The sequence below is a fragment of the Sturnus vulgaris genome, chromosome W, assembly GCF_052056855.1.
Source record: "Sturnus vulgaris isolate bStuVul1 chromosome W, bStuVul1.hap1, whole genome shotgun sequence".
Classification (NCBI taxonomy): Eukaryota; Metazoa; Chordata; class Aves; order Passeriformes; family Sturnidae; genus Sturnus; species Sturnus vulgaris.
The window spans coordinates 63,143,069-63,157,430 of NC_142282.1; the positions used below are offsets into that span (position 1 = coordinate 63,143,069).

General features: G+C 41.9%; 1 protein-coding gene across 4 annotated transcripts in view; it reads left to right on the forward strand.

The window, feature by feature from the left end:
* LOC148220275 (ubiquilin-1-like) overlaps positions 1-14,362 on the forward strand; it is a 44,726-nt gene that overhangs the window by 6,431 nt on the left and 23,933 nt on the right. For all 4 annotated transcript variants that reach the window (XM_088155809.1, XM_088155807.1, XM_088155808.1 and 1 more), the window contains exons 2-6: positions 3,653-3,804; positions 10,786-10,901; positions 12,006-12,268; positions 13,064-13,222; positions 13,920-14,160. In XM_088155809.1, the coding sequence (XP_088011935.1) occupies positions 3,653-3,804; positions 10,786-10,901; positions 12,006-12,268; positions 13,064-13,222; positions 13,920-14,160 (931 nt within the window). The remainder of the gene's footprint in view (positions 1-3,652; positions 3,805-10,785; positions 10,902-12,005; positions 12,269-13,063; positions 13,223-13,919; positions 14,161-14,362) is intronic.

Below are 14,362 nucleotides of genomic sequence, written 5' to 3' on the forward strand. Positions count from 1 at the left end.
ATCCCCGTCACCCCAGAAACAGAGATGGATTCTGCCCCACTATAGCTTGATGACACCAGGGTACATTGTGCACCGGTGTCAACTAAAGTCTTATACTCTTGTGGGTCTGATGTGCCACACCATTGGATCCACACAGTCCAATAGAGCCTACTGTCACTTTCTTCCACCTGGCTGAAAGCAGGGCCCTTCTAGTTCTGGTCATAGTACTCATTGCTCACCTCTTGTCAATATAACCTGGAGGTCCCTTCAAGAAGATCAGAAGTAACATCAGCCCTATTCTGTCTGAGGACTTTCCCATGGGAAACTGGAGCGCTGTTTATCCTTGAAGAATTTCCCATGGTGGTTCTTCTTCCTCTCAACTCACATACCCTTGCTTCTAGGGCAGAGGTGGGTTTTCCATCCCACCTCCTCATGTCCTCTCTGTGGTCATGAAGATAAAACTGCAGGTTACCTTGTGGTGTGGACCCTCTCTCAAGTAGGGCACTTGCTCCCAATAGCAGAGACTCTAGTCTGTACTGGCAGGGCATGAAACATTTCCTCTCTAGTTTGCTTGAGTGTTTCAAATCTGTCCAGAGTCTTGGACAGTCTTTCCACAGCTGAGGTGCAGTTTGGTAGGGAAGAAAAAAGATGATCTTCAAATTGCCAGAGTTGGGGAGCCACCTGAAGCACTGTTTGTTCTCTTTCTTTCATTGACACCGATGGCAATGAGTTGGTGTATGACAATGGCACACTCTGTACAAACTTCTGCTACATGGATTGTATGCACTGGACCTCATCTGGATCTACAGGGACTGCTCGTTATTTGAATCCCTATAGAGTACCTCCAGCACAGCCAATTCTCTCAGGCACTGGATACCTTGCTCCATGATGTTCCACCTGCTTGGGCACACTATTAAAACATTCTTGAGAAAATACCTTTCCCTCACACATGACAGGAGTCGTCTCCAGAGGCTGAGAGTTTGTGTCTTCTGAATCACCCAATCAATGCCCACATCCTGGGCCAGGGATCCCAGTTGCTTGGCTTCATTACCATCTAGTTCCATATCATGGGCTGCAATATCCCAGCATTGGAGCATCTGTGTCATGGGGGCTCACTCGACTGGCAGAGGCTGAAATCTTTTCGCATATCTTGCATCTCACCCTGAGGTAGGGATCGGGTGATTATCTCTTGCCCTGCCTCTTCCTTCTGCTTTGAGGGCCCTACTTCCTCTTCATCCCTCACTACGCAAACTGATTTGGTCTTGGATTTCTTTTGTATAGGGGCGACTACTACCAGCACAGGTTGTTCCTCTGGTTCAGCTGCAGTTTGAGTGGCCACAGTGCCAGTTGCTCTGTTTTCCTCCTCCCCCTGAGGGTGCTGTCTAGTGATGATCAGTGTTCAATAAATAGTAGCCAGGGCCCAGCACACTGCAATAAGTTGCTCCTCTCTGGAGCTGCCACAGCATTGTTCTTGCAAGCTATTCTGTCACTTTATCAGGGTCCTGTAGTTGTTCAGGGGTGAACTCACAAACCATTAGAGAAGAAAAGTCCTCCAAAAACTGGCCCATTTTCTCCCACATTTCATGCCACTCATGACTACCCTCAGGGCAGATCTCTGAATAACTTCCCCAGAAATCTCTGTCCTGACTCTAAACATGTTGTGGACTGCAATGAGGAGACCTGGCAGACTTAGCAACAAGAATAGGTTTTCCATAACATCCAAAGGAAATTCAGAATTCTCAAAAGCTGTTGTGACAGGCCTGAAGGAGGAAAAGGGGGTGAAAAGCTGGGGAAAACTATCCTCCTCTTTCCCCCACAGGCTGGGTATGATTATTAATGGACTCCCAAAGGTAGCACCCAAGGCCAGGGCAGGAGAGCAACACTGAAGAGACATCCTAAATGATCCTCATTTCCCTTGATGTTATCATGTAATAAACTGATATCACACAGTACACCAAGAGAGCAATCCTGATCCTTCTCCTTGCTCTGAAAAATATCATTGCAAGGAGCACATACAAAAATATATACGGGGTAGGTACCACACCCACATGAATAGATTAAGCAAGATTGTGCCCAGTGGCTCCATACCTAATACAGCAAGTGCTTAGATCAAATTTGTTTCCAACCTGCTCTGGGCAGATCTGTTGTTATCTCAACCCTTCTCGCCTCATGTTGGGCACCAGTTAAGGCTGTTGTGGTTTAGGAATGGTACTCCTTAATTTAGTACTCCCACTAAAAATTCCAGGAGCTGCTCCCTCCTCCCCCTCCCCAATGGGAGGCAGAAAAGGCAGAGATCATGGGTTAAGATAAGAACAATTTACTGGAAACAGTAATGAGGTAAGAAAACAAACAGGAACAGCAACAATATTAATAACAAAAATGTACCAAAGAGAGGGTGATTCACATGCAAAAATGCTCACCTTGAACCCAGGCAACAATGAACAAAGGGCAGTCCGCTTTCCCCTTCCTGCCATGTTAAAGCCAGAGTCCCTTACTCCCTGCAATGACTTGAGGTCCTATAGAAAAACAACTTAGTTATGCCTACACATCTCCAGCCTCTGCCCTCTCACAACTACTGAAAAAAATTAACTCTGTCCTTGCTGGAATCAGGACACCAGTATAAAGTAGACTTAAAAAATGTTTCTCTAAGAACTGGAACCAACTCTGTGAGCAGAGTGCTAACTGAACAAATGCTACCTGATACCCAGGCATAGAGATTTCTTACCTGTGTTTTATCTCAGACTAATTTTTTGAGGTTCTGTTTTGTCTCTTACTATGCTATAAACATTTTCAATTAGGGACTTGCCTTCAGAGTATTAATACTGTAGGGGTTTCCATTTTGTGGGGGATTTTTAGCCCTGCCTCTTATATAATTATTTAATAGTAAGTCATTGCAACGTTAATGTTTGAGGTTCCTCTATAAGAGTTGACTAGGATGTTTGGAATAGGATCATTTTAAAAATCAAGGTAACCATACTACTTGAAGAATGTTAAATATTGTTGACTTCTGAAGGGCTTTCCAACTGCCTAAGATCTGTTAGGAAACATTTAGTCTACTGACTAGCCATGTTGAACAGGTTTATTTGATTTTCTTATATTTTCCTTTTTATATTTTGCTTTTTCTGTGAGAGTACTTTTATGAAAAATAATGAATCTCAGTCAGAAGTCAGTCAAAGTATAACATGGTTGTTATTTGTTAAGAAGGCAGGAAGAAATACAATTACTTTTCCAGGTTCAGTTGTTTTAATGAAGGTATGATTTAACAGTCAGCTAAACTATGTGTCTGTTCACTGTGCCCTGGGCCAGAAGGACATTTTGTATAGCTGTCATGAGTTGGATAAGAGAGCAGAGCTGCCCAAGAAATAATTTTTGACAGTGTGGAAAGGATTGCTAGTTTGACATGTGAAAGGTAACAATAATATGTCCAAGAAGGAAGGATACTGCTCCTTTCAGTGCCTGCACAAATGTGGACTGAATTAATATAATGTTTTGTTGCATTCTCAGCATATCAGCAATGGATTATTTCAAGAACATGTTTCTAGATTGTATATAGCAAAAGATATTGAGCAAGTAGATTATTATAATAAATGTGAGCAAAATAGTTCTTCCTTAAATTATTAAAAAATAGTTCAGTATTCAATTACGCAACTATTTAATATTAACTTGTGTTTAGTTCAAGGAAGAAATCTCTAAGCATTTCAAGTCCCACACTGATCAACTTGTTTTGATATTTGCTGGAAAAATTTTAAAAGATCAAGATACTTTGATTCAGCATGGGATTCATGATGGACTTACTGTTCACCTGGTCATCAAAATGCAAAACAGGTAACCTGACTGATGAGCAAATTTATTTTTACCTCAAAGTAGTAAAAATATTCTTAATTCCTAGTGTGATAGCTTTCTGTTGGGCAAACCTAGGTTTGACTAAAAGGTATTCAAAAGCAGTACAAATACTCCTGCTATTAAACAAGAGAAGCAACCTCAAAATGTGTAAGTTTGTGTCCCTAGATATCACACATACACTTTTTGAAAGTTAATGTTGTCCTACAAACTAAGCCATTACTATTAAATCACTTGAATTGGTGTCTTAGTTGATGTTGAATAAGAGTCTGAATACAATCTGAATAGACCTTGACCTGTTTGACTGCATGGTAACACCCATGCTTATGCTTCTGCAATAGACAGATGTGGTGAGCATATGAATTGGGCAAGCAGCATTAAGTGCTTGTGGTAGTTTATGATGCTGTTAACTTTGTGTAACTACATTGTTACCATGCTCTTACAGTCTTAAAGAATATTAAATTTCTGATACTAGTCTTGTGATGAAATAAGACTAAGTTAATTTGATGTTCAGTGGGGTGACCTACTAACAGTATGTTATGGAATAGATCCTGTATTATAGATTTTGGTAGCCTTCTCTCCTTTAAGGATAGTATAAAAAGATGGTAACAGATGGAGTGATGCCCATCCACAGGCTCACAGAATCATTAGGTTGGAAGAGATCTTCAAGATCATCAAGTCCAACCCATGCCCTAACACTTCAACTAAACCATGGCACTGAGTGCCACATCCAATCTTTTTTTAAACACATCCAGGGATGGTGACTCCACCACCTCCCTGGGCAGACAATTCCTTTATTTTATCACTGTTTCCATAAAAAACCTTTCCCTAATATCCAACCGATATTTCCCTTGATGCAGCTTGAGACTGTGTCCTCTCGTTCTGTTAGTTGCTGCCTGGAGAAAGAGACCAACCCCCACCTGACTACAACCACCTTTCAGGTAGTTGTAGAGAGGGATAAGGTCACCTCTGAGTCTCCTTTTCTCAAGGCTAAACAACCCCAGGTCTCTCAGTTGTTCCTCAAAGGACTTGTGTTCCAAGCCCCTCACCAGCCTCGTTGCCTCCTCTGGACATGCTCAGGTGTCTCAACATCCTTCCTAAACTGAAGGGCCCAGAACTGGACACAGTACTCAAGGTACGGCCTCACCAGTGCCAATTACAGGGGAAGAATGACCTCCCTGCTCCTGCTGGCCACACTATTCCTGATACAGGCCAGGATGCTGTTGGCCTTCTTGGCCACCAAGGCACACTGCTGGCTCATGTTCAGTCAGCTGTCGACCAGTACCCCCAGGTCCCTTTCTGCCTGGACACTGTCCAGCCATACCGTCCTCAGCCTATAGCATTGCAGGGGGTTATTGTGGCCAAAATGCAGGACTCAGCACTTGGACTTATTAAACTTCATCTTATTGGACTCTGCCCATCCATCCAACCATTCCAAGTCTCTCTGCAGAGCTCTCCTACCTTCTGACAGATTGACACACGGGCCCAGCTTAATGTTGTCTGCAAATTTACTAATGAAAGACCCAATACCCTCATCCATGTCATCAATAAAAATATTGAACAGAACTGGCCCCAGCACAGACCCCTGAGGAACACCACTAGTGACTGGCCACCAACTGGATGCAGCACCGTTCACCACCAGTCTCTGGGCCCAGCCATCCAGCCAGTTCTTAACCCAGCAAAGAGTGCTCCTGTCCAAGCTGTGAGGTGCCAACTTTTCCAGGAGCATGCTGTGGGAGACAGTGTCAAAGGCCTTGCTGAAGTCCAAATAGACAACATCTACAGCCTTTCCTGCATCCACCAGGCAGGTCACCTGGTCATAAAAGGAGACCAGGTTGGTCAAACACGACGACTTGCCCCTCCTAAATCCATGCTGACTGGGTCTGATACCCTGGCCATCCTGTAAGTGCTGGATGATGACACACAATAAAAACTGTTCCATTACCTTACAGGGTTCTGAGGTCAGGCTAACTGGCCTATAATTACCAGGATCCTCCTTCCTACCCTTTTTGTCAATGGCCTCACATTGGCCAGCTTCCAGTCATCTGGAACCTCACCAGTGAGTCAGGACTGTTGGTAAATGATGGAGAGCGGCTTTGCAAGCTCATCTGCCAGCTCCCTCATCACCCTGGGATGAATCCCACCTGGTCCCATAGATTTATGAACATCCGAGCAGCTCAGAAATTCTCTGACTGCCTCCTCCTGGATAACAAGGGGACCATTCTGCTCTGTGACACCATCTACCAACCCAGGAGGACAGTTGTCCTGAGGACAAGCCATCTTCCCACTAAAGACTGAGGCAAAGAAGGCATTAAGCACTTCCCCTTCTCCTCATCTGCAGTTACTAAGTTCCCTCATGCATCCAGTAGAGAACAAAAGTTGGTCTTACCCTTCCTTTTGCTGTTAATATATTTGTAAAAACATATTTTATTATCCTTTACAAAAGTTGCCAAATTAAGCTCGCACTGAGCTTTGGCCTCTAATTTTTTTCCCACATGCCCTAGCAACCCCCTTAAATACTTGCTGAGAGACCTGACCCTCCTTCCAAAGATGATACATGCTCTTTTTATTCCTAAATTCCTTCAAAACCTTGTTGCCCATCCAGGCTGGACGTTTGCATTGTCGACTCATCTTTTGGCACACAGGGACAGTCTGTTCCTGTGCCCTGAAGATCTCCGTTGTGAAGCACGTTCACCTTTCCTGGGCTCTTTTGTTTATAAGGGCTGCTTCCCAGGGAACTCTCTGAATAAGTTTCCTAAATAGGCCAAAGTCTGCTCACCAGAAGTCCAGTGTAAGTCTAATTGATGTTCCTCCTGATTTCACCAAATATCAAGAACTCTATAATTTCATGATCACTATGCCCCAAGCGACCTCCAACCACCACATCTCCCACTAGTCCATCTCTATTTGCAAACAACAGGTCTAACATAGTCCCTCCCCTGGTGGGCTCACTCACCAGCTGCGACAAAAAGTTGTCCTCCACACACTCTAAGAACATCCTGCACTGCCTCTTATCTGCTGTATTAAGTTCCCAGCAGATGTCTGGTAGGTTAAAGTCACCTACAAGAACAAGGGCTGGTGATCCTGAAACATTCTCCATCTGCTTATAGAATAAGTTGTCCACCTCTTTTTCCTGGTTGGGTGGTCTATAACAGACTCCCAGCAGGATGTCAGCCTTGTTGGCCTTCCCCTTAATTCTTACCCATAGGCATTCAACTTCATTGTCCTTAGTTTCAATATCCATGGCATCAAAAGATTCCCTAATATAAAGGGCCACCCCTCCACCTCTTCTCTGTTTCCTGTCTCTTCTGAAGAGCTTGTAGCCATCCAGTGCAGCACTCCAGCTATGTGAGTCGTCCCACCATGTTTCTGTGATGGTGACTACATCATAGCTTTGCTACTGTACCATGGCTTCCAGCTCTTCTTGTTTGTTATCCATGCTGTGTGCATTAGTATACATGCACTTCATCTGGGCTACTGATTTCACCCCTACGTCAGGCTTACCACCCTTGGGCCTGCTTCCAGAGAGCCCAGCTGCATCCCCTTCCCCCTTCAAACCTAGTTTAAAGCCCTCTCAATGAGCCCAGCCAGTTCATGAGCTAAAATCCTTCTGCCTTTCACAGACAGATGGAGCCCATCCAGTTCCAGCAGGCCAGGTGCCGTAAAAGTTGCCCCATGATCAAAGAACCCAAAATTCTGCTAATGACACCAACCCTTGAGCCACTTGTTGATAATGTGGGCTCTCCTATTCCTTTCATCGTTTTTGTCTGCCACCGAAGGGACTGAGCAGAACACTATCTGTGCTCCTGCTGTATCAACCACTTGTCCCAGTGCCCTAAAGTCCCTTTTAATTACCCTGATGCTCTTCTTTTCAATCTCATCACTGCCAGCCTGGAGTATCAGCAGTGGGTAATAATCAGAGGGCTGAATCAGCCCAGGGAGTCTCCTGGTAATATCCCATGCCTAGGCCCCAGGGAGGCAGCAGATCTCCCTGTGGGATGGGTCCTGTCCACATATGGGGCCCTCTGTTCCCCTCAGAAGGGAGTCACCCACTACGACTACCCTTCTTTTCTTTTTAATGTTAGAGGTGGTGATTATCTGAGAGACAAAATGTAATTGGGAGGCTCACTGGGCAGATAATTTTCTTCTGTGTCATCTGTCTGACCCTCTAGGTCCAGGGCCTCATACCTATTTTGAAGTGGCACCTGGGTAGGTGATGGGGGTTGGGAGGAGTTTTTATTACCTCCCCAAGTAGGGACCCATTTCCACTCCCCTTCATCCACCAGGTGTCCTCCATTTTCTTAGTCTTAAAAATTGCTGTTCTGAAGAAGTGATGAGATTATAGATATCTCAGAATCACAGTATGATAGAGGTTGAAAGGCACTCTTGGGATCATCTGGTCCAATGCCCTTGCTCAAGCAGGGCCACATAGAGCCAGTTGCCCTGGAACATGTCCAGATGGCTTTTGAACATGTCCAAGGAGGGAGACTCCACAAGCTCCCTAGGCAACCTGTTCCAGTGCTTGGTCACCCTCTTTTTTTCTAAAAGTCTTTCCTGGTGTTCAGACAGAACCTCGTGTGTTTCAGTTTGTACCCATTGCCTCTGGTCCTGTCACTGGGAACCACTGAAAAGAGCATGGCTCCATCTTTGCACCTTCCCTTTCAGGTACTTATATACATTGATGAGATCTCCCCTGAGCCTTCTCTTCTCTAGGCTAAACATTCCCAGCTCTCTTAGCCTTTTCTCATAGGAGAGATGTTCTAGTCCTTTTATCATCTTTGTGGCTCCTCATTGGACTCCCTTCAGTATGTCTATGTCTTGCTTGTACTGGGTAGCCATGAACTAGTCACAGGACTCCAAGTGTGGCCTTACCAGTGCTGAGCAGAGGGGAAGGATCACCTCCCTTGACCTGCTGACAACACTCCTAATGCAGCCCAGGATACCATTCACCTTCTTTGCAGCATAGGCACATTGCTGGCTCATGTTCAGCCTGGTGTCCACCAAGATCCAGTGCCTTTTCTGCCAAGCTGCTTTACATCTGGGTGGTCCCCATCCTATACTGGTGCCTGGGGGTTCCTGGTTTTTCCTTCCCAGGTGCAGGACTTGGCACCACTTCCCCTTATTGAACATCACAAATTTCCTGTCAGCCGATTTCTGCAGCCTATTGTATTTCCTCTGGATGGCAGCGTGACTCTCTGGTATATCAGCTATTTCTCCCAGTTCTGAGTCACCCACAAGCTTGCTGAGGGTACACTCTGCCCCATTACCCAGTTCATTAATGATGTTAAACAGGACCAAACCCAGTAATGATGCCTGGGGTCCACTGCTAGCCACTATCCTCCAACTAGACTTTGTTCCACTGATCACCACCCTCTGGATCTGGTCACTCAGCCAGTATTCCATTCTCCTAATCCTGCCCCTATTTCTTCATCTTCTCTATGAGGATGCTATGGGAGACACTTTTGAAAGTCTTCATCAAGTCCACCTAGAAATTATCCACTGTTCTCTCCTCGTCTACCAGGCCAGTCATTTTGTCATAGAAGTTTATCAAGTTGGTCAAGCACGACTTCCCTTTGGTGAATCCATGCTAACTATTCCTGATGGCTTTCTTGTCCTTCACGTGTCTGGAAATGATTTCCAGGATTAGCTGCTTCATCACTTTCCTGGGTATCAAGGTGAGGCTGGCTGGCCAGTAGTTTTCTGGGTCCTCCTCCTTGCCCTTCTTGAAGATAGGAGTGGTATCTGCTTTTGTCTAGTCTTCAGACACTTCTCCCAGTCACCATGATCTATCAATATCAAGAGTGGCCTTGCAATGGCATCTGCCAGCTCCCTCAGCACTCATGGGTGAATTCCATCAGGGCCCATGGACTTATGTACATCCAGTTTGCTTAAGTATTCCTTGCTCTGATCCTCTTCCACCAAGGGTACATCTTCCTTGATCCAGCCTTTTTCCCTGGTCTCAGGGGCCTGGTATTCCAGAAAGTCAGTCTTGCTAGTAAAGACTGAGGCAAAGGCAGTGAACGGTACCTCAGCCTTTTCTGTGTCCTGGTGTCCTGTGTAACCAGGTCCCCTGTCTCATTAAGCAGTAGTTGCATGTTTTCTCTAGTCTTCTTTTTATCATCTATGTATTTAAGGAAGCCCTTTTTGTTGTCTTTGACATCCCTTGCCAAATTCAATTCAATTTGGGCTTTATCTTTTATAACTGTATCAAAGAAAGAGAGACTCAGACAATATCTTTGTATACTTCTCAGGTTGCGCATCCTTGCTTCCACCTCTGTATACCTTCTGAGTTTGACCAGGAAGGCATCTAGAATTTGGGGGACTTTTAGAAATAATAAAAAATGTAAATTAGGATTCTCAAGTATGATACTGTTCTTGAATTAAATGTCATTATTATATTAAATGCCAGACCTTGTGTACTGGATCTGGTTCAAATGGAGTTTTACTTTCATCATAGCAGCCTATATAGTGAGGTGTTTTGGATTCTTGACTTAAGAGTGTTGTTAATACTGATGTTTTAACTATTGCTGAACAGTGCTTGTAGAGCATCAAGGCCAGTAAGTAGGCTAGTGTTGGGAAGGGGACACATCTGGGACAGTTGAACCAAGCTGACCATAGATATTGTGTACCATATAATGTCATGATAAACAATAAAACCAAGGGGAAACTTTTCTGAAGTAGCTGTTGCTTGGAGAGTGGCTTGACAGTGGTCTGCTGGTGGGAGGTGGTAAGTTATTGTCTTTGCATCACTCTTCTGGTTTTGTTGGGAGTAGTTTTTTTCTTTGCTTATTAAACTGTTTTTGTCTCAACCCATGAGTTTTTCTCACTTTTGCCCTTCTGATTCTCTCCCCCATCATGCCTGGGGTGAGGGGAAAATAATGTTATAACTGGGTGGGGATTTAACTGGCTGGGGTCAACCTACCACACCTTGTTCAACTTGTAATTTTTTAAACTTGCTTTTTATAGATCACAAGACCATCCAGGTCAACAAACACACACCACTGGCAGTATTACTACCACATCAATATCGAGCAGTAATACCTCAACACCAAATTCAACAAATATCAATTCTTTTGCCTTGGGTAAGAATATTTGTTAGATAACATGGTGGCTATCTTGGTTTCAGTTAAGTATCTCTGGAGCTTTATTCTAATATAAATGGGACTTAAAAATTATAAAATTACTTATTGCAAAAATCTGTGGTGTTGGTTGGAATAAGTTTTTGATCGGTAAGTTATCAGAGGTAAGTTGTTTCCTTAATTTTTATGTACAGAACTCGAGGCTTATGCTGTTTCATCTTCAGTAATAAGGTGCCACTGATCTTATATTCTGGCACTATATGTAATTAAACTCCTTCCAGTCTCCTCCTCCTCCTTAACAGTGCATTTGAATTGGCCTGAAGAGAGTAATGAAGTTAGACCCATAGTATCACAACTTGAAACAGAAGTAACAAAGTTACTCCTACCCTACAAAACAGTATTTCTCAGGTTCTGAGTCTGATTGCATTATCAGTCTTCTCTTTTAGGAATAGAGACAGAAGGCTATTGATTTAAAAATATTGTCTCTTTTCATAGTTGCTCCATTTTGTTATTCATGCTCTTTTTTTCTTTCTTTTTAAAAAACAAAAAATGAAACAACAGAAAACTGTTAGGCAATTGCTTTTTTTAGTTGTAAACAGTTTTCCAGATTGACTAGTACCTTCTAAAAATGTGAAACTTTTGTTTGCTGAACTCTGCAGAGGAGAATTTAAAGCATTATTAGTTCTTGTTGCATCAGCAAAAAGAAGAGTTCTACTTTTTGTTTAGAATAGAGTATGCATCATGTTAAGAGATTCCTCATGTGGATGGTGTGTCTATGATTACTACAAATGTATTGGAAAATGTTGAGAATTTCCCCGAGGCCTCAAAATTCAAACATCCCTTGTACTTCAGCTACAGTAAAGTAGAAGAAAAGCTGTTAGAATTGTAAGAAGTTATATTTTGGATGCAGTTTGGATTTCTAGATGTCTCATTATGTAAAGGAGCAAACTCTTAGTGGATGACTCCTTAACAGCCTTGCAAAGATAGAATTTCCATTGAGTTTCATTATTTTGAAGCGTGAGTTATGTTTATGTACTTTGTACTTAAAAAGAACCTGGATAAGTTTAGAAGCTGAAAGTTTAATTTTTTTTTCCTTTGATCTTAAAGGTGGCCTTGGAGGTTGGACAGGCCTGAGTAGCCTGGGCTTAAATGCATCAAACTTCTCAGAGTTGCAAAGTCAGATGCAACGACAACTTATGTCCAACCCAGAAATGATGGTTCGGATAATGGAAAATCCATTTGTTCAGAGCATGCTTTCAAATCCTGACCTGATGAGACAGTTAATTATGGCTAACCCTCAAATGCAGCAACTGGTACAGATAAATCCAGAAATCAGTCACATGCTGAATAATCCAGATATAATGAGACAGGTATGAAGAAAGAACTTTCATGACCTTTGATTATATTGTAACTGGGAACAAAAGAGCAAGAATTGGACATGCTTATATGAGTGCTGAAATATTGTTGAGGAATTTAGGCTTGTTAGACAATCTGTAAAAGGTCACTATAGGAAATGCATGCTTTATTTCTAGCTGCTGATGTCTGAAATAAGATGATAATTTTAAAAAAAACATAGATTTGAAAGATGCTGAAGACTGTATAATCATGTATTCGGAGTTTAGAGTTAAATGCCATGTGGAATCTCCTGTTGTCTAGTCAACGGTGAATTTACTATAAATTAATAATTCTCCAAAATACTACTTATTTCCAGTTTATACAACTGTGAGTACTTTTGATTACTTCTAAAGTTATGTAAGGTTATGTGACAGAAGACATCAAGAAACAAGTGAAGGCTTTGGAAAATTTAGGTTTATATTTTTTTATTTTCCAAGTTCACATTAAAAGATGCATGCTGTGTTGATGTGAAATGGAAGAAACATTGTGTTGAGAAGAGACAAGGAAACAGGATGGTACATTCAAGATTTTTTTCTTCTGTTTAGTTAATGCTTTCTGATTCAGCTAGAATACTGAGAGTTGTGGCAGAATGTTGTCTAAATAAAAAAATTCTATTGACTCCTCTCTCACTAATTTGATGTCTTGATTTGGCTCTAATCCTAATTTAAAATGGAATTAAACATTAATAACTGAGATACTGTTAAATGCTGATGTTTTCACTTTAGAATGGATTTTTAAATTAATGCAAATTACATGTTCTATTTCATTAGACACTAGAACTTGCTAGAAACCCTGCAATGATGCAGGAAATGATGCGAAACCAAGATCGAGCCTTGAGCAACCTTGAAAGTATACCAGGTGGCTACAATGCCTTGAGACGTATGTACACAGATATTCAGGAGCCAATGTTGAATGCAGCTCAGGAACAGGTGAGAAATTATTATAGGGGTCACTGAAAGTAAGTGGGTTTTAGATGTTTGTTGGGCCATTTTTGGTTGGTTTTGTGGGGTTTTTGTTTTTTTTTTTTTCAAACATGAAAGAAGATAAATAATGTCACTTTTCAAATGTGTACTTGACAAAGCAATTTCTTGAAGCTTGAAGTCAATGTGTGGTTTGTTCCTATGCTCTTTTAAATTTGAAGGGATAAAGATTGTTATGTGAGTTTGATAAGCTATTTTAATGTTAATAAATTTTTGTTATATATATTCTAAATTTATGTTTAATTCTTTGACTTATAAAATTACTGAGGTCCAGGAAAAATTATGAATGCGTTCAGTAACTTGGAACCTAAGGTGGAAAGAAAAAAGGGTTTGAAATTTTTCCAAATTGGAAACCATTATGCAATATATAATTTTACTTTGATCAAAGGACTAGTGTAGTAACAAATGCTGCATTTAAAATGAGGTGTGATTAACATATTTTTTCCTTGTTGGAGGTAATATCTCTTTCAACGTTGGTATCTTTTCAGAATATTTACAGTGGCTTATTTTAGGATAGTGATTATAATTGATTAAGAGCCATCAACATTTGTCTTCATGTGTAATTTTGGAAAGGTAACTTGATGATTCTAGCAGACTTAAAAATAGCTCACTAATAGATGATGTGTGTTTGTTTCTCCTTCTGTAGTTTGGAGGTAATCCATTTGGTTCCTTAGTAAGCAATGAATCATCAGGAGGAGACAGTCAGCCATCTCGAACAGAAAATAGAGATCCTTTACCAAATCCCTGGGCTCCTCAGTCCAGCTCTCAGAATTCCACAAGTACCAGCACCAGTGGTGAGAGCAGTGGCAGTAGTAATGTTGGAAATAGCACCTCTGCTAGTACGGGACAGAGCTCAACTATACCAAATTTGGGACCTGGACTAGGAGGTGTGTCTGTTATTGCAGTTGTATATATTTGCAAATATTCAGGAGTTTGGTGAAATGATTCTGTTATTAGAAAGAGATGTTTTGATTAAAAGTTTGTATTGTTGTTTATTTCCATAGAACAATTGGCTAGTATCAAAGTCCTCTGTGGAAAAACAAACATGAAAAATAAGCCAAGAGTGCTAACAATACTTGTGTACTGCCT